This window comes from Thamnophis elegans, chromosome 2, assembly GCF_009769535.1.
Source record: "Thamnophis elegans isolate rThaEle1 chromosome 2, rThaEle1.pri, whole genome shotgun sequence".
NCBI classification, from domain to species: domain Eukaryota; kingdom Metazoa; phylum Chordata; class Lepidosauria; order Squamata; family Colubridae; genus Thamnophis; species Thamnophis elegans.
The window spans coordinates 85305246-85324461 of NC_045542.1; the positions used below are offsets into that span (position 1 = coordinate 85305246).

Here is a 19216-nt window from a genome sequence, read left to right on the forward strand (position 1 = left end):
ATCAGGATTCTTTCTTGTCCCTTTAGCAAAACCATTTTGAAGTTTGAAAAACAGAACAAGTTCCTAGACAGATTTGCAACAAATTCATTATTCATTCAGTTTTTTCATCTAATACCTAAGATTATTATGTCATCCATGGATACATTCCAAACTATAAGGGTCTGCAAAATAAAAAAAAAGATTTTCACACTGGCTTGTGATTCAAGCTTTCCTTCTATACATTCCATTCATTCAAGCTAATTACTAAAATTGTATTTGAAACCATCACAATATATGCTTTTTGGGGTGACAAGCTAGACAAGGCTAGTAAACTTTCTAATATAGATACATAACCCATCTTTTGGACAAAGGCAGTAAAACCTTCTTCCATTGTTTATAGCCTTTCTATTGAAAAGATACTGCTTTTCTTTCATCCATATTGTGTTTAAATGGTAAGCCATTGGTTGAAACTGAGAACATCTTATTCATTGATCCCTTTTTCTTCTCAGAAAATGAATCAAGCTTCTAACAATATACTTTCTTAGAAAAAAACCAACCACCTGTCTCGTGATGGGACATTCTCTTGTATAGATTATGTTTTCATCCTTCCAAGATGTCTGTAAGACTCAGAGAGGTTTTTTTCAGCACTTGTGTTCACTTTTTTTCATTCTTGAGCCCAATTTGTTCAATAGCAGATATGCAAAAACACAGCTCTCCAAAACCAGTAACCTGGGCCCTGAGATCTGGGTTCAAAAAGTAAGGTTTTTCTTCCTTTTTCATAGGACTAATTCCTCCAATGGGCATTAATATCTTCCTTTTCCTCGTATTAGATTCTAAGTGCAAATCACTCTCTGTAGAAAAGGTTTCCCTGTCTGAGGATATAATTTTCAGATTTGAGCTCTGAACCCTGTCAATTAAGTACATCCCGGAAGCAAGAACATGAGATAAAACAAGAACAATAAGATAATTCTCTACCTCTTTTTCCCAGGCTAATTCCTAGAAACTTGGCTAATTAGGAAGTTTTGGGAGAAAAAAACTATTAAATACCCTCATGTTCACATTGTTCTGGAATTCCTCAGTTACCATCATTCACATTACTGCCTCTGGCCCACCTTTCAAATACCCTTTTGCCCCCCCAGATTTCTTTCAGCTGAAAAAGCCAGAATACCCAGGCAAAGCCACACCAGATAGAAATTTTTAAAAGTAGTAAACACCTAGAAATCTGGAGAGTACTAGTTAGGGAGGGATGTTCTGATCTACAGAGTACTGGGACATTGAATTACAGCAATCCCACAGTAATTGCATTTCAAATTGCTCTGTTTTGTATCTAGAACATGTGAAGAAAATAAGGTTTCCAAGAAATCAGATATTACGCATGAGAAAAATATAGCGTCTCAGCAACACAAGCAGTATTGTGGTGGAGATTTGACCCTCTCCAATCAATAAATTAACAGCAATTTTACATCTGTCATACAAAAAAAGCCAACCATCTCAAAAAGCTCTTTGATTAAATGCTGAATGTTATATCCAAATAGCTTACTTTTCAACAAAACCATCTCTGGTGAAATATTCATGCTGTAGCAAATCAGCAGATGATATCCTGTCTGCAGGATCCATTTGTAAACAAGCCTAGTAAATAAAAATTATTATGTTAGAAATAATATACTACAGAAGAATGTTGTGTAATAAAGTTTGTATTATATTTTTTCTATTGTTTAAAAATGTAAATGTAATTGTCCTTTAGTTTCAATAATGAGTATCTCTTTATTGCCAGAAAAATCTTGCTCAATTTTTCTCTACAAAAATTCATATATTAGTACACTGATATGAATAAGTCTCAATTCTTTTAAGACAAATTCTCTCTTGCTTGAAACAGAAAACAGCTATCCTTCTTGTGATCTTTGAAAGGATTTCTAAGAGCATTTTAGGAACACAGGCCTATTTTATAGCATAAAAAATGCAAATTGCTGATAATTTATTGTCTAGAATCCTGCCATCTTACCTAAAGGAAATAAACTTTTCATCTATGAAACAGTTCAGCATATTTTTTTAACAACTGAATTATTTTTTAAAAATCCTAAAATTACAAAAGTAAAGAAAGGACAGCAGATGTTAACAAGAATAGAACCATCTCAGTACCTCACAAGGCCCCTAGAGCCCCAGACCTGATACCAGGTTTTAAGGACTTCCTGAAAATCAACAGGGATGGAATCAGCCTCATGTCAGAGTCCATAATGTAGGCGCCATGGCAGAGAAGGCTCACCACCTGAGACCTGTCAAGTATAGTTCCCTAACATACAAGACCTATACAGATAGTCTTCGACATACGACCACAATTGAACCCAAACTTCCTGTTGTTAAGTAAGACATTTGTTAGGTGGGTTTTGCCGCATTATATCACTTTTCATGCCTCTGTTGTTAAGTGAATCACTACAGTTAACAACCCAGTTGTTAAGTGAATCTGGCTTCCCCATTGACTTTGCTTGTCAGAAGGTCATAAAAGGGGATCACATGACCTTGGGGGACAGCAATCAACATAAATATGAACTAAGCATCCAAATTTTGCTCACATGATCATTGGGATGCTGCAAACATCCTAAGTGTGAACAATGGTCATAAGTAACTTTGAACGGTCACTAAATGAACTGCTGTAAGTAGAGGACCCCCTGTATAGCATGCCTCTCTTGGAGGATCTGATTGAATTATCAGATATAATTGAAGAGAGGCTGTCCCTCAAATAACCAGGCTGAAAGATTTTAAAAGTAGAAAACAGCACCTTGAATTGGATCCGGAAGCAGACTGGTAATCAATGCAGCTCAGGGAAATGATGTTCTAAAGGCACACATAACTACCCTGCTTCGCCATTTTGCACCAACTAAAGCTTTCAGATACTCTTCAAGGAGAACCCCGTGTAGAATGCATTAGATAAGTCCAGTCAGGAGATGACCAAAGCATACGTGACAACAAGCAGAGCCCCTGATCTAGGAATAGGTGTAAAACAAAGATGTGCAATGGTCCTTCTAGCCATGACTTCCATCTATTCTTTGAGCAGGAATCATGAGTCCAGGAGGACCTCCAAGTTGTACAGAAGTCTGTTTGGGGCAGTGCGTCAAAGATGGTATAGCTTTACAGCCAACAGGCCCCAAAACCCAGTCACTCAGTCTTGTAAAGATTCAGCTACTTTTGTTCCCCATCCAGATATTCACAGCCTCTAGATACCAAGATAAGATGTCTATGGTATTGCTTAATTCACCAGAGGCAAAGATATATCATCAGTGTATTGATGATACCCACCCAATGGCAATGAATGAGCTCTCCCAGCGGCTTCATGTAGATGTTGAATAGGAGAAGAGAGAGCACCAATCCCTGTGTCACCCCATATAGTAGCTTCCAAGGGCAAGATCCCCCTCCCCTCATCACCACTAACAGGAATTAATTCTGGAGAAAGGAGATGAACCAGTACAACACAGTGTCACCTGCCCTCAATCCTCTGAGCTGATCTATCAGGATACCATGGTATATCAAAGGGTTGAGTAGGGCAAGGATGGATGTTCTCATAAAAGCCTCAGCTAACATTCTTAATTTTCAAACAATTCTTAACTTTTTTCTGAAGAAATGCTGTTTTTCTCCTTCTTAGCGCATTAGCTGATTCAAAAAGTGAATCAAATTTTCTGATAGCGCCAGGGATAAATTCAAACATCAAAAAGAATGATAACCTCTCATCTGGGCTATTGATGATAACTTAGCAATTCTGCCTTTCTCAGCTAGAGGCCCTAGATGTGGATGTCACCATCCATATCCAGGGTAACGCTATCCAAGGATTATGAATGTAGTCCAAAACACCCAAAGAGTGCAATGCTGGGGGAAGCCTACCTAATTTTTATTCCAGAGCATTATTTATTGCAAACCTAGAAACAGTAAGAAATGTGCAAGAAGGAATCTAAAACAAAGGGGCAAACTGGATGTTATGCTGAATTTATAATTAGGAAACACATTTGCAATTTGTTTATACGCACAGCCAGTTTTAATTAGGAGGACTACAGCACTTGATCTTTCTTTTCCCAACTACATTCCCAATTATAATTGGCCATTTATGCCCTTAGTCGCTCTGAATGATTTCCATCACCACCACAAAATTGGGGGGGGGGGCCCGCGTCTCCTATGTTAAGGCAGACTGTGAAAAAACTAGTCTCATTCTCATTCCTAATAGCACTTTCCCCCCACTCAAGGCACTAGTTCTGCCACTGTGAACCTGATATCACTGGATTTTCTAAAATGCTGAGACCAGCATGGTTCCCTTCATTCCCAGAAAAAGAAAATCTATTCATATTATCAGGTCCTGTCTTTGAATAGGCAGAACTAGCCAGTCAAGATGAAAATGAAGAAAATGCATAACTTCCACAACCTGCGGCTCATTCAATATCTTGAATTGAACTCCTATAATCCCCAGTTAGCAAAGAAAGCTCTTCTGCCCTTTTAAAAATAAATAAGGGTATTATTCCTGAAGAGTACAGCCCTTGTTTGCCAGGAGTGTTAAAGCTTATATTCTATTAGATGTCACATAATCCTCTGGTTACAAAGTTGCTGATCTTAATAAATTAATGTAAACATATTTAAATTTAACAGCAGTGAACATTTGCAAGAGCTGCCTCACAATCATTTTTCCAAAAGCTGTTTGCAAACAGAATTGATCCTCAATAAGAGCTAATAGCTAGTTGTCTCCCACCCGCCTCTGAGTGTGTGTGTAATAATTCACTAGGAAAAAAATGAACTTAAGAACTTTAGTAAATCTGGGGAAGGAAAAGTTCTTTAGTTTTGAATTTGGCCAAGACAAAGATGTTGCAGAAAAGTCTTCTGCAACCTAGCCAGGCTAATTGTATTCCAGCATATTGGAAGGGTGTCAGGCTGGGGATACTGGCTGAAAACTAGAAACTGTTGGATTGGAAGCAGCCCAAGAGCCTTCAGATGTATGCAGAATTGCTTTGCTGTGTTTATATGGTCCTATTGGTGCAAAGGGGCTTTGCTGGAGGTGGGGTGAGGGTGGCTTTTCGCCATCAAAAAGGTCAGGCATTTCATAAAGTGAGCAATAGGAAAATACTTAATTTGCCCTCTTGCTCTAGCTATATAATTTAAAAGAAAAACAGAGTTGATTGTAAGCTTCATACTCCCCCATCCAAAGTAAGTTAAGAACTGTAATATTATTCCTAGAATTTTTCTCTGCCAGAATCGTAGGGAGAATGTAAAAACATTTCTCAGAAGCAGTGTTATCAATCCAGAAATTGCTTTATACCGGTCAAGGAGCAAGCATTGCTTGAGATGACTAAATTGTTCAGAGTCCCTTAGAACTCTGTGGGTAGCTGACATGATGATACTATGGAATATGAAAGTTAACATAGAGACATCCCAGAATTACAATCTAGCACTTTCTGTATTATCGGTGAAATTTCATATGTACCAGCATTGCATAAAGTAGAAACTGAAGCAAATTTCCATGTTTGGCTAACACATTTTAAATTTGTCAATACCATCATTCTGCTGCTTGCAGCTTTGGTGACCTTTCACTGAATGAATGAATGATAACCCTTCATTTCACTGAAATGAAGTCTATCAGTGCTAAAGGAGTTATTGGCCTCATTACTTTATGCTGAATCAAATACTTCAGACTTTTGTTCAACAATAAATGATAGCTGTACAGTATTATTACAAATGTGCCTGCCACTGCTATTGCCATTAATGATGTAACTGACTCTTTGTTACTATGTGTACAATTCTTTAGATTTAAGATCTGATAAGCAGCCACTGTCTTAAACAATATTTGTAAAATGTAGATTTCAGAAATATAACAGAAAATTTTGAGAAAATCTATATTATGGATGAAAAATTATAAAGAGGCCATCAATCAGCCTTCAGGAAATATGTCATTATGTAATAGATTAAATCAGGTTTCCTCATTTCAATAGGGCCTTTCACAAAGAGTTCAGGCAGTTAAACCATAGCAACTCCCAATCTTATTTGGAATGAGGATACAACAGAATTAGTGACAAGACAACAAAAGCCAATACTATTACGTCTGTGATCTGAGTAATGGTTACCAAAACAGAGAGGAGACATGTGAAAGAAAGCTGATGTAACTTGTCAGATTAGTCACAGCTGCATTGTTACATTGCATAACCACTTAATATACCTGCCTGGGACTTGCATGGCCCAAATATAATAGCAGGTCTTTCCTCTTATTTTAAGCATAACCAATATAAAGTCAAAGAATCACTAAGTTGTAATATGGTTAAGACAAAAAACAAACTATGATAAGCAGAATTGACACAAATTTATTTATTTCTGTATTTCAAGATCAAGAGGATCTACCATATCTCCCTTTTTTTCCCTAGGGAGTGAAATGAAGGAAGCTTAGTGGTTTGCGGGGGGGGGGGGGGGGGGGGGGGGGGGGGGGAAAGGAAGGCAAATTTTAGGCCAGCACAATTTGCTGATAAGAGTAAATGGGTTCCACTTCAAACAATTTATTCAAGAAAGATATAGAAATAATATGCATACTGAAATTTCTATAAGCACAAGAAAATCAGCTTATAATATTTCAGGGAAACCTTTTAGCTACAATTTTGATTAAACAGAATTAAGATGTTACCCTTAAATTTTCAAATGACTGAAAATAGATTTGCAGATAGCCTCTACTTCTTTAACAAAGGTTTCTTTCCTCATATAAGCAAACAAGATGTGAGTTCAATTATCAGAAGTATCAGAAACATGCAAAAGCACCATTCACTGCTAAACTAATTACAAGACACAAAATAACCCCTCTATTCACCAAATACATCAGGATTCATCCACAACAAATGATCATCCATCATGAAATAGCTATTACTACAATGTATGTACAAACCTTCTCACATCACAAATAAATAAATAGATAAAAGGCTAACAATAATCCTCCAGAATCCTAAATTCCTGCCAAACTATCATGGATTTTTTTAAAAAAAACAATACTTTAGCTGTCTTAAAAATGTTAGACGTTGTTGTATAATTTCAAACTCCCTTTCCTCAGTGAAAAATAAAATTATTTATTTATCTCACAACAGTGACTCTAGGCAGTGTAGAAAGTTTAAAACCAATAATTATTTACAAATTTATTCTGTAATGTTAACTAAAATTTTTAGTAAGAAATAACTAATGATTCAAAGCTAGAAGTGTACAATTTCCAAAATGTTTGTATAAGTGGCCAAAAGGGTTAGTAGAGCATGACAGTTTTACAAAGAGAAAACTAATTAACAAGTTGATTTGGATCCTATTAAAAACTGCAATAAAACCCAAGCTACAAAACAAAAAAGCTATGAAATGGATAGAAAATTGTACAAGTGTCTTTTAATTATTAATATAGATTTGTTAGGAAACATTTTTAAGTTAATTATCTTCCTTGAAAAACAATTGTTTTGAATTTTTATGTATTTTAATCACATTATACTTTTAAAGATGCTGAAACTGTGATCACCAATTCATGCCATAATTACACGTATACTAAAGGGTATACGTGTAATTAGTAATAGCATTTTTTAAAGAAAAAGTATGTCTAATTTTGAAGCAGTAGCTTCCAAAATTGTATCTATTGGTTAATAAAAGTTAATAATATTTGAGACTTGTTTTCTGTTTTTGGTAAGATCTTTAAAACCCAAGAAGAAATAGGTAGGCAGGGGGAAAGGTTTTGAACATTAAGTATTTATTAGTATTATAAGTGGCCAGATCATATTGAGCTGCCAATGAAGATACTTTGAAGATAACTTAAATTTTTTCTTTTAATTTTGTTTATTATTATTTTTAACTTGAGAGAAGATGATAGAGAGACTATGTTTCCACTTAGTAAATTCATTTTGATTAATTAGTATCTTCTTGTTTTCAATATTCCTCCTTACTAAAAACATCTCCTATGTTAACATATGCATTACTAGATGTGTATGTTTTCTAAGTAAAGATGAAAATGATCAAAGGATATTTTATCTTCTGTTAGTACAATATCTTGTTTGAACCAAAGTAATGCCAGTTGTGTGCTCTTCATCTAATATTTAATAATGGTTACTGGTTTCCATAATATTGTGCCAACTTATAATCCACTCATAAGATTTAATAAATGGCTAATAGTTTCCATAATATTATGCCTTAAACAGTAGAACTATGTAGCATGTTCAATTCCATTCAATGTACACTTTGGAGTATGAAGGAACATAAATATAGCATCTGTCTGCCACTCCTTAAGGTAGTCGTGGTTTTCCCCAGGATCATAGATTTGGAATCAGATTCAAAGCACTACACTACCCAAATAAACTTACAATAAACTCGCCATCTTTTCCCCAAATGCTCTACCCTATGCTTTGCAACTAAGAAAGCACCAATGAAGCTCTACTTACACATAAAACCTGAATCTGCTTACTGCAAACACAGACAATCTTCACCCTCAACTACAGTAGTAAACATTTATTTAAAAAGTCTATTTAATATTTATTAGGATGTGTGACAAATATATCTAAAATATATTTACTCCTGCATATTAAATTGTCAAGTCAATAGGAATTTCATCCAAAAATATTTGATTCTTCCAAGGCTCATATGAATGTGTCCATGTAGTTATTATGAGTCGAGACATGATCTGAAGGTACTTTTTTAAAAATGGTACTTGCTGTAGTAAATCACATCTGTTTATTTAAAAGCATATATTTTTCTCTCTCATCCATACATATAGATGCATAGGCATGCACATAGAGTACCTCTCCTCTGCCTTTCAGTACATTTGAAGACATACTCAAGAGCTTTTCTACAACAATCTGTTGGATTAAAAATGGAAAATAGCATCTTAGACTGAAAAATTAAACTTCACGGACTTACTTGCAAAAATATCTGAAATATGCAAATACCTCTCTTTATTGACCTGAACTGAAATTTCAAATATCAATAAAACCTCTACTGAATATGAAAAGGGCAGTGACAAACAAATCAACAACAAAGAAGTTTTTATATCATGCAGCAAGTCTCTTTCCCATTTTTAAATACAACTGATAATTCAAGATGTATAAATTATACATAAAATGTTAGGCTACAATTAATAATCATCAGTAAGCTTGATACTCAGACCTCTTCTGACATACATGAACCATATCTGCAAGTAGTGCACTGAGTTTGGGATATTTTTTTCTTGCACTTTTAGGATGCTGAACTTCAGGAAGAACCATCCCTGAGAAAACTGGGCTCCTTATAAAATACTCTGAAAGTGAGGTGTCAAGTTTCCTGAAAGACAGCAAACATATTTATTTACAAATAAATAATTCAACTTACTCCCACATATTTACTCTAGCAGTGTTAATATTTTGTAATAAATTAGTTAACATTGATTTTACATCTATAATTCAAGATTCAACTCAGATTAAGGTAATTCTATTCATATTACGAGATAGATCAATTTAAAGTCAGTTTCATTACTGACTTTTTAAGAAATACCAAATAATTGTTTAGTGAATTATGGTTTCCAAAGTTAAATCATTTTAAAGAAATATTGTTATAGTGAAGGAATATTAATAAAATCTTAATGCTGCTATGGTAAGACCAGTTTAACAAAGTAATATTATAGACTTTATTGTTTTAATCTCATAACAAGCCTTAAAAGGTAAAGGCGCACACTGTACAGGCTACAAACTATCATTTTCTCTAATTTTAAAGCAAGTCTACTGATGATGTATATCTGTAAGATTATGTTCAATGTTTCCTTTATGTTCAATTTTTATGAAAAGTAGCATTCACACAGGCAGACAAACAGAGAAACAGACACACACACAAAGAACTATAAGCTATTGTGTTCTACTTGTTCATATTTCTAAGAATTGGGATCTCTGATTTTCATGCTACATATTAAGCATTCATGTAATATGCAATGTTTATAATGCAAATAGGATTTTGTCCCAGCCTTGCTTTATACATTCTTATTGATCAGGACCATACTCCCAACTTGTCTCTACCTAGAACTCTATTCTAAAGCTCTAGCTACAGGTATCCCGACATCAAATTTCACTCTAAAAATTGAGAATACCACAATATTGCTCACATTATTTTTATTTTACATACATTTTTAAAAGCACAGCAAGGTCATAGTTTCCCCTTTCCCAGTGATATTCTAAATTCTTGTGCCCTTTTTCAGACTCTAATAAATCACTGGAGAACACTTTGAACAACTACTGATCCGTTTCATGTCTTGAATCATAAACAAGTAATTTGATGTCTACTGATCATCGATTATGCTGGTAAGGTCTGATGGAAGCCAAGTCCAAATATATAAGGGGTATTAAATGTCTTTCCCCATCCTGAATCCTTGGCAATTCAGCTAATGTGATTATCTTACTGGGTGGAATTGAAACCCATGCATAAGGTGAGTTCTAGGTCTTTTTTACAAGGAACTTGGCCTAGAACCAGTGTGGATTATGTATTGTCTGTCTTCTCTTTCTTCCTTTTTTGTGTGTGCTATTACCATAAAAGTAGTGCCTCTAGTGAGCAGAGGGAAGATAGAGCCCAAGCCTAGGAAGAGGATGATGGTGGTTAACAGAACTGCTAGTTGTGGTATAGGAATTAATGAAATAGGGACACCAAGATGTGATTTTTCTGGGTTAGAGATATGATGATAATGATGTGTATTTGCAGGGGTTTGTTGTTAATTCTTGAATGTTTCACCTACAATTTTGTTTCCCCCTCCCCTTATTCAGGATTGAAGAGAAGAGAGTTTAATGGAGAAGAATGTCCCAGACAGCTATCCGCATTCTTCTGTATTGTTTCATTTGTATTTATTTGTGTTTAACCATATTTATGCTTAACCTTCTCATCAGAATATAATACTATTAGCATGTGAGATTAGACAGACTAATAACAAGTATAGTAGCATCACATGCATGATGGAAGGGAGAAACCTGAGAATTAGAACTGTTCTCTGTGCTTTAGAGAAACAGCATAAAAACATTGAGTGGTGTGGTTGCAGCCATGCAGAAACGCCACCCACCCCACTTCCTGAGGCTAAGTTAAGCTCACCCCTTCCACAAAGGGACACAGGTTTACAGTCTTGAAAATATGAGTGCTCAATTCCCTCCCTCCCCCCCCCACCCCGGCCAGCTGAGAGAGATGGACTGAGAACATCCATCCATAGACATCCACACCTATATCTCTGCTGGTCATTTGGGCACACCCAGCGCTATTTGACTGGCATAACAACATCCAATTTGGATAGCTGAGCCACCCCCTAGGCTTTTCCAGGAATATACCAATATCCATGAACAGCAACTGTATCCCATTCATGCCCTTAGGCTAAAAAAAAGGAAAGCCAACCCGGAATGTGCATCTGTATGTGTGAGTGGGAGAAGAATACACAAAGAATGGGCATCTAGAAGATGAGGAAGTACGAAGTGATATCCAGGCACATATAACAACTACAGGCAAGTAAGATGGCTGACAGTCAACTGTCAAGACAAAATGCAGGGTAAATGGCCCATCTGTGCTTGATCCCTGCCTGGAATTCAGCTTGGATACTCAATACCAACATTGCTTAAGAGCAGAGCTTGCCCTGGACCTTGGCAACAATTATAAAAGGAACAGCCACGCTAAGGAAGCATGTAAACCCCAATGAATGCAAAAACCGTTGGAAAGAGACAAGGCCTGGATGCCACTTTACAAACTTTTAGCTGTTGTAAGGACTGAGACCCCAATCTTTACATGCTAAACCAACTTGTCAGGGTAAGAGGGCGGAGTTAGGGTAACAGCCAGGGTAACAGCGTGTTGCTGAATAAAGTATTTAGTACAATAAAGATTATGTAACATTTTTATTCTAAGCTGTGGTGTGGCGGCATCATCAGAAGAATTCCTCATGAGAGATCACAATATCATGCTCCAAGCATACAGACGATACTTTAGACATTCAAATAAGTGCATGAAGAAGGAGGTGAAGCAATGAGACCAGTACTTGATACATAATTCCTAGTACCCTGGGATCACAAGCATGCCCTCAAACTCAGGGATGCATCAAGGGGGCAGCAGATACAGCAAAAAAAAAAAAGATAAAGGGAAAAGGGAGAGATGGTTACTGAGGAACACACAGATACAGATCCAACAGTGGAAGCATACAAAGCAGAGAGTTAAAGCAAATCCAGCCAGCAGAGTCATGAACCAGTAGTATGAAGGAGACCCTGCACCAACAGCAAACAGATCCATCTCTTAAGGGAAAAAGAAGAACTTACATGATGCGAGGTTGAATGTAGGGATTGCCTAGAAAAAGAAAGGGGGGAAAAAAAGAAAAGCTCAAAGGAAGGAGCATAGTGTTCTTCTCTCCTCAGGACAACAGAAGTCACTGTAGGAGAAGCTCCACCACTGGGAAGCTCTACCTTAGTAGGGTATGTTAGGTATATAAAATCTATCCATCCTAAGTGTGTGATGAAGACACAGAGGCATTATTAATGATGTCTGAATGTGCAATAATGTCATGTAAATGGGAGGGGAAGACTCGGTGGCAGGAGGTGGTGGATTACAATAAAGTAAAAGAGGTGATCCTTACTATTATGAAGTCACAAAATATGCAAAGATTCCGTGAATATAACTGGAATAGGAAGGAGTGAGAGAACTCTAAGTAAGGCTGAGAGACCTAGCTAGAAAATGATTGCAGCCAGATAGACATGGTACGGATGAAAGTATTTTAGAATAATTCTACAGATCCTGCCAGCTCCTGACTGATTTGGGTGAAAGAGTGTCACTTAGACATAGAAACAATGCAGCCTCCTTAGCTGAAGATTATCTTGCAGTCAGAAAAACTGAGGGAGCTAGAAGGGGGCATGGAGAGGTTGGAAAAAAGAAAAACGGACTGAAAAGGAGGTATGCAGGGGAAAGTGAGGATGAACAAACCAAAGAGAAAATAGATCCTGTTATAAATGTGCAAGATAGGGCACTTAGTTCAAGATTGTCGAATCTTGCCAAGGAAAGGGATCTTTCACAGCCATGTTGCAAGCATCCAGAGAATAAGAAATAACAGGTGAGCTAGATCAATGGAAACCCAGTTGCAGGTTTAGGAAGCAAATGAATGGTTTGTCCTTATTTGATCAAGAAAGACGTGGACAATGAGCACTTTAAAAATGTTTATGTCCATACTAGTCTTGTACTACAATGTAGAGCAAATATACAAGTTAAGGACAAAATAGAAACTATGGAGCTATGCTTGCGGTAGTACTAAACTGCTCCATTGACAGCTAATATGAACAGATTTTCCCAGCTAGACATATCCTCAGAGGGAGGGGTAAGAATAACTACTGAGGTCACCAGCATGTAACAGGAAGAGGAGGTTTCAAAAGCAATAGATGTTTTCCCTTCTCATCCTGATTTGAGTGGGAAAGGATGTGCAAGCCTCCAAAAGGGAAAAAAAAGAAATAGGGAAGCAAATAAAATAGTGGAGAGCTCCTGAATACTGGAGATCTCCCATGGGTATTGATATGGTAAAAAGCAGAGAAGACACTTCTTTAAAAGATTTTGGCAGGAAGTGACAATGTATACAAAGAAGTATCTACTGAATACTAGATACCGTATTTTTTCGGAGTATAAGACGCACCAAGGTTTTTGAAGAGGCAAATTTTTAAAAAAGTAGGTAGGTAGATAGATAGAGGGATAGAGAGGGAGAGAAAGAAAGAGAAATACAGTAGGTAGGTAGGTAGAGAGAGTCAGTAGGTAGATAGGTAGGTAGGTAGGTAGGTAGGTAGATAGGTAGGTAAAGGGATAGAGGGAGAGAAATAAAGAGAGAGAAATACAGTAGATAGGTAGGGAGAGAGTGGGTAGGTAGGTAGGTAGGTAGGATAGAGAGAGAGAGACATACAGTAGATAGGTAGGGAGAGAGAGAGAGTAAGTAGGTAGGTAGGTAGTGGGATAGAGAGAGAAATACAGTAGATATTGTGCCCTGAAAATAAGACAGGGTCTTATTTTCTTTTTACACACAAAATATGGCTTGGGCCTTATTATCAGGGGAGGGCTTATTGTTTTGAGATTGCCGGGCAGCTGCTCTCTTGCGAGCGGGCTCCCAAACAGCTGGGCACAGTCTCAGAGGTGAACGGCTGTGTTGCGCTATCATAGCAGTGCAACACAGCAACCATGAAGCAACCACACTCAGGAGCAGCCACCCAGCAAACCCCCCTTTCCAGCTGGGCACAGCACCATTCACTGACCTAGGGGTATCGCAAAGCCACGTGAGCGCCTGTTCGCCGCCTCCCGGCTGTCGTGGCTTGGCACCTTCGAAATGCCAGTGAAAGGCACTCTACATGGCTGGAGAGGGAGGTTGCACAAGTGGCGTTCCGCTCCCACTCGTGAGCCTCCCAGCCTCACGATGCCCTGGCACAGCTCTCCCGCAGAGACAGAGCACCTCCGCTGCCGCTGCCACCGCCATCCAGCAAGGCTTTTTCAGCAGCTTCTAAACCGAGTCTTTCGGGCAGCGGCCGCTCTGGGAGTCCGCTCTATGGTTGTGAGTCAGCTGCTGGCAGAGCATACTCCAGAGTGTACAACCATAGAAAGTATGCCCAGAGCGGCAGGTAGGGAGAGAGAGAGTAGGTAGGTAGGTAGATGTTTCCAGGTGTATTATCCATGTGCTGGAGAAGGAAATCACTGACAAACCTTAAGTCTTTGTTTCTGCTGGCACAGCACTTGATCAATGTAATTCTCATCAGTAAAGAGCTTTCCAAAAAGGGGGGGAAGGTTTTGCACTCTGCAAACCTCCGAAAAACGGCCCGTTTTTCGCAAAAACTGGCCTGTTTTTTTTTTTTTCAAATAAAATGCATGAATAGCTTTGTGGGGGGCTTGCAGAGTATTCCAAAGAGGTTGGGGGGGAGCAAAAAACGGGCCTGTTTTTTTTTCAAAAAAATTACATGCATAGCCTTATAGAGGCTTATAGAGTGCTGCTGGGGTTGAGGGGGGGGCAAAAAACGGCCCATGTTTTGCTCATTTCTGCCCTCCCCAGCCCCTATGCACGGCCATTTTGGTTGAAGGGGCAGGGCTTCAGGAGGCCAAAATGCTGTATTCGATGTATAAGACGCACCCCAGATTTTCAGCCTCTTTTTTGAGGAAAAAAGGTGCGTCTTATACTCCGAAAATACGGTAGGTTCTGCTGGTCGAAATTGGAACAGATGTCAGTAGACACCGTCAGGTAGTGTCAAGTATGTGGGGAAGGCTGGTTAGCCAAACAGGAGGCAGTACTCATAGTCCAAAGGTATGAGTACTCATCATGCCAGAACCAATTATAAAACCCTCACACCCTTACTGACCCAAACTGCACTCTCACATACCCTCCTCAGCCCTAATCACACTTGCATACTCTTCCAATCCTCACGCACACCCTCCCCAATCCACACTTTTCTCATACCACTCCTAGCTGGAGCTGAACCTCTGGGCCACTCCCTCCCCCATCCAGCAGCAGTCCACTTAGCTGCCTGAAGTCCTGGGTTTTACAGCTTCCTGCCAGCTTCTGCACTGCTTTGGTTGCAGGAAGCTGGGAGGAGTTGCCTTGCATAACACACTTGGAACTCAGTTTACAATGGTAAATGGGACTGCAGGGATTGCCATCACTTAGCAGTGCAGTTGCACTTTAAGATGGCATCATTAGTGATGGCAATTTCAGTCCCAGTTGTCATTTTCAGTTGAGGACTATCTGTAGTGTAATGGAAATAAATTCCCCTGTCTAAGACCTTGGATTTATTTCATTATAATGAGTATTTAGTAATTATTTAAAGTCCTACAGATTGTACACGTACAGTAGAGGTACAATAATGGGTACCTTGAGTAGGGCAATTTCTGAAAATCCAGTTAGGCCAGAACACAAACTAACATTACCTGTCGTAAGGTAACTCTAAGACAATCTGTTGGCTATATCTGTAAGTAAACACAAATTTCTCATCTTGAAGTTAAATAAGGTGAAAAGTTGAAGACTTTATTTCTTTAAATTTTCTCACAGAAAAAACATGGAAAGCGAGGGAGAGAGGAACCTAAACCATGCAGAGTTAGAGGCAACACTTCCAGAACTCTGGATGGAGAGTAACACACCTAGATTTCTAAATGTGATTAAGCCTCGGGCAGAAAAGTAACTCTGAAGGAAATTGGCAACTTGTGTTTAGTACATGCAAAATAAAAAAAATCTGATGATTAATAATTACACTCTTTATGCAAATAACATAAGCAATGTAATTCATCTCAATTGCATGTGTCATCATTTAAATTCTTCTGTTTGGTATCAACTGCATTCACATCACTGAGTGATGTCAGGCCCTATATTAACAAACAATCCTTCCTTGCAACTGTCAGTTAAAATAAGTTTTACGTTTATAATCTGTATGTGTATACATCCCAAAGGGCATACATAGTAAAAATTGATAGAATATATTGCACAAAAAATAAAGGAAGGAGTAAAAAGATAACATATATATTTAGGTCAGTTCTACAATTAATAAATTATGTATCTTAAAATGATTTTATATATACATTTCTAGAAAGCATCTGCTTCTGGCTTTTGGAGTAACCTTGAAGATAATTTACATTGAAATTAGAAATACAGGAAGAAGTATTTAAACATGGTGGGATCAACATGTTCCAATGGCTTTGGAGAGGTTAAGAGATGAGAGGTAGGTACAAATAAAATCAAATCTGTATTTGAAGTCAAGGAAATAAGATAGCATGAAGACCGGATCTACAACTGTTTATGAGGTTGGGGAAAAGAGAAAGTTGCAGGGAGCAAAGTGGTTCAGAAAGTCAACCTTTGGAAGAACCGAAGCTATTTTGCTTCACACTATTTCTAATATATGTATCATAAGAAAATATGGAAATGTTTTGAAGCCAAGGAGAATTTTTCAAGTAAAATGTTTACTGAAAGTGATTTTTTTCAGATAAAGAATATGATTCACCCATTCCCCATAATGAAACTTTTATAGAAATTCCAAAGGCTGAACATAAAGATATATAGGGCTAAATGCATTTATTCTGCACCAATAGATTTGCACCGTATTTGGAGTAACATTAAGAACAGCACTTACCAACTTTGGTCACAATTTTATGAAGTAGATCTAGGTCAGAGCTGCTGGGTAGATAAGGGTTGCCAGTGGCCATCTCGATAATCATACAACCTAAAGCCCAGATGTCCACAGGTCTAAGATCAGGAAATGAACAAAGTGCTCAACAATACAAAGACTAAACTTACAAATGTTTACTTCTTGTCATATAAATGTTCTAAAACAAATTTCTTTCTTTATTATAAATCTTACCATGAAAGGAAGTTCACCAAATTCACACACCTGCTTTAGAACCAGAATTTGGCAGCATTCCTATAATACTCGTATAATCATAAGACTGATGATGTATACAAATGTGTGTGTGTGTGTACACACACACAAACACTATATTGCCAAAAGTATTCGCTCACCTGCCTTTACTCGCATATGAACTTACTGCAAGTGACATCCCATTCCTAATCCATAGGGTTTAATATAACGTCGGTCCACCCTTTGCAGCTGTAACAGCTTCAACTCTTCTGGGAAGGCTGTCTACAAGGTTTAGGGTGTGTTTATGGGAATTTTTGATCATTCTTCCAGAAGCGCATTTGTGAGGTCACACACTGATGTTGGACGAGTTTACGTGGCCTACCACTTCATGGCTGAGTTGCTGTCGTTCCCAAACACGTCCATGTTCTTATAATATAGCTGACAGTTGACTATGGAATATTTAGGAGCGAGGAAATTTCATGACTGGATTTGTTGCATAGGTGGCATTCCTATCACAGTTCCATGCTGGAATTCACTGAGCTCCTGAGAGCGACCATTCTTTCACAAATGTTTGCAAAAACAGTCTGCATGCCTAGGTACTTGATTTTATACACCTGTGGCCATGGAAGTGATTGGAACATCTGATTCTGGTTATTTGGATGGGTGAGTGAATACTTTCAGCAATATAGTGTATAATATAATGTTTCACATTGATACCAAACTGTGTGTTACATCTATCTGGCAGAACCTACTATAGCCCAAATCTCCTCAGCTCAAATTTTGGAATTGTTTTGCTTGTGGTTTTGTAATCAAGAGTTTACCATAATGCAACATTTATACCTCTCTTCAAACTGTAGATTATGTCTATATATTCTGCAAATTGCTGAGACTGAATACTTTTTAGAATTTATCAAAAGAAAAAAGGAAAAAGAAAAGGAAATAAAAGAAAAGAAAAGGAACTCTTCAGCATGTAGCAACAGCCCCTGGGAAATTAGGCAGGGTTGGGCGTGATTAGTATTTGAATGGGAACCTGTAGGGAATGCTAGAGTTAAAGACCACAATGGAAAGCAAACAAACAAATAAACAAGAATCCAGAATAAGCAATGACAAACCATCCCTTATTGTTACTGTACAAAGAAAACTACGGGGCTATTAACGAGGAGTTGAGTCTAAATCAAGGACTTTTTAAAATCAAAACAAGAACTAGAGTATATAAACGTATCAGGGCGCCCTCTAATGTTCCTTTACTATTATTCACCACAAGTAAGTTTATAGATTTTTTGCTTTTGGAGTATTCTGTGTGGCTGTAATTTAATTAAAAATAATTAATGATACACATTTAACAGCCTATGTATTATTTTTTAAAAAATACCTACTTCCCATATGTTGTATCTCTTAATACCAGTTCTGGAGCTCTGTACCACCTTGTAGCTACATAATCAGTATAAATATCACCTGGGGCTGCTAAAGTCCGAGCAAATCCAAAATCGCAAAGCTTAGTTATTCCAGTTTGTGAAACCAAAATGTTTTCAGGTTTAATATCACGGTGAATGACCTAGCAGAAGAATAATGTAATCTGGTTTAAGAACAAAATAAAAATAGGTTGTTTGAAAACAGAATATTAAAAGTTAACTAGTTCAGTAACAAGAATACAAGTTCAGACTGCTAAACATCTAAGAATAAAATAATAACTTCAATTATCTTTGGGAGGTAGAAAAAAATCTAGGTGAATTAGTTGAACTGATGACAGGCTTAAAAAAAGCCTATCTATATTATTAGTAGTTAGTCTTATACTGGTTCAAGCAATAATAGAAAGGATTGAAAAGCAGTTAATACTGAGATCTTAATATGACATCCATTTAATTATTTTCAAAGAGGGTCCAACAAGCTGTTATTATCATTTGGGAACACTACATTCATTTTTTAAACCTAGACTT

General features: G+C 37.4%; 1 protein-coding gene across 1 annotated transcript in view; it reads right to left on the bottom strand.

Annotated features, from left to right (window-relative positions):
* Window positions 1–17154, bottom strand: part of LOC116503536 (serine/threonine-protein phosphatase PP2A-1 catalytic subunit-like) — a 68622-nt gene extending 51468 nt beyond the window's left edge. The window contains 4 exon segments of the mRNA XM_032210000.1: window positions 1520–1608; window positions 9126–9238; window positions 9241–9264; window positions 17055–17154. Of these exon segments, the coding sequence (XP_032065891.1) occupies window positions 1520–1608; window positions 9126–9238; window positions 9241–9264; window positions 17055–17139 (311 nt within the window). The 5' untranslated portion in view covers window positions 17140–17154.
* Window positions 17155–19216: the final 2062 nt, after the last annotated feature.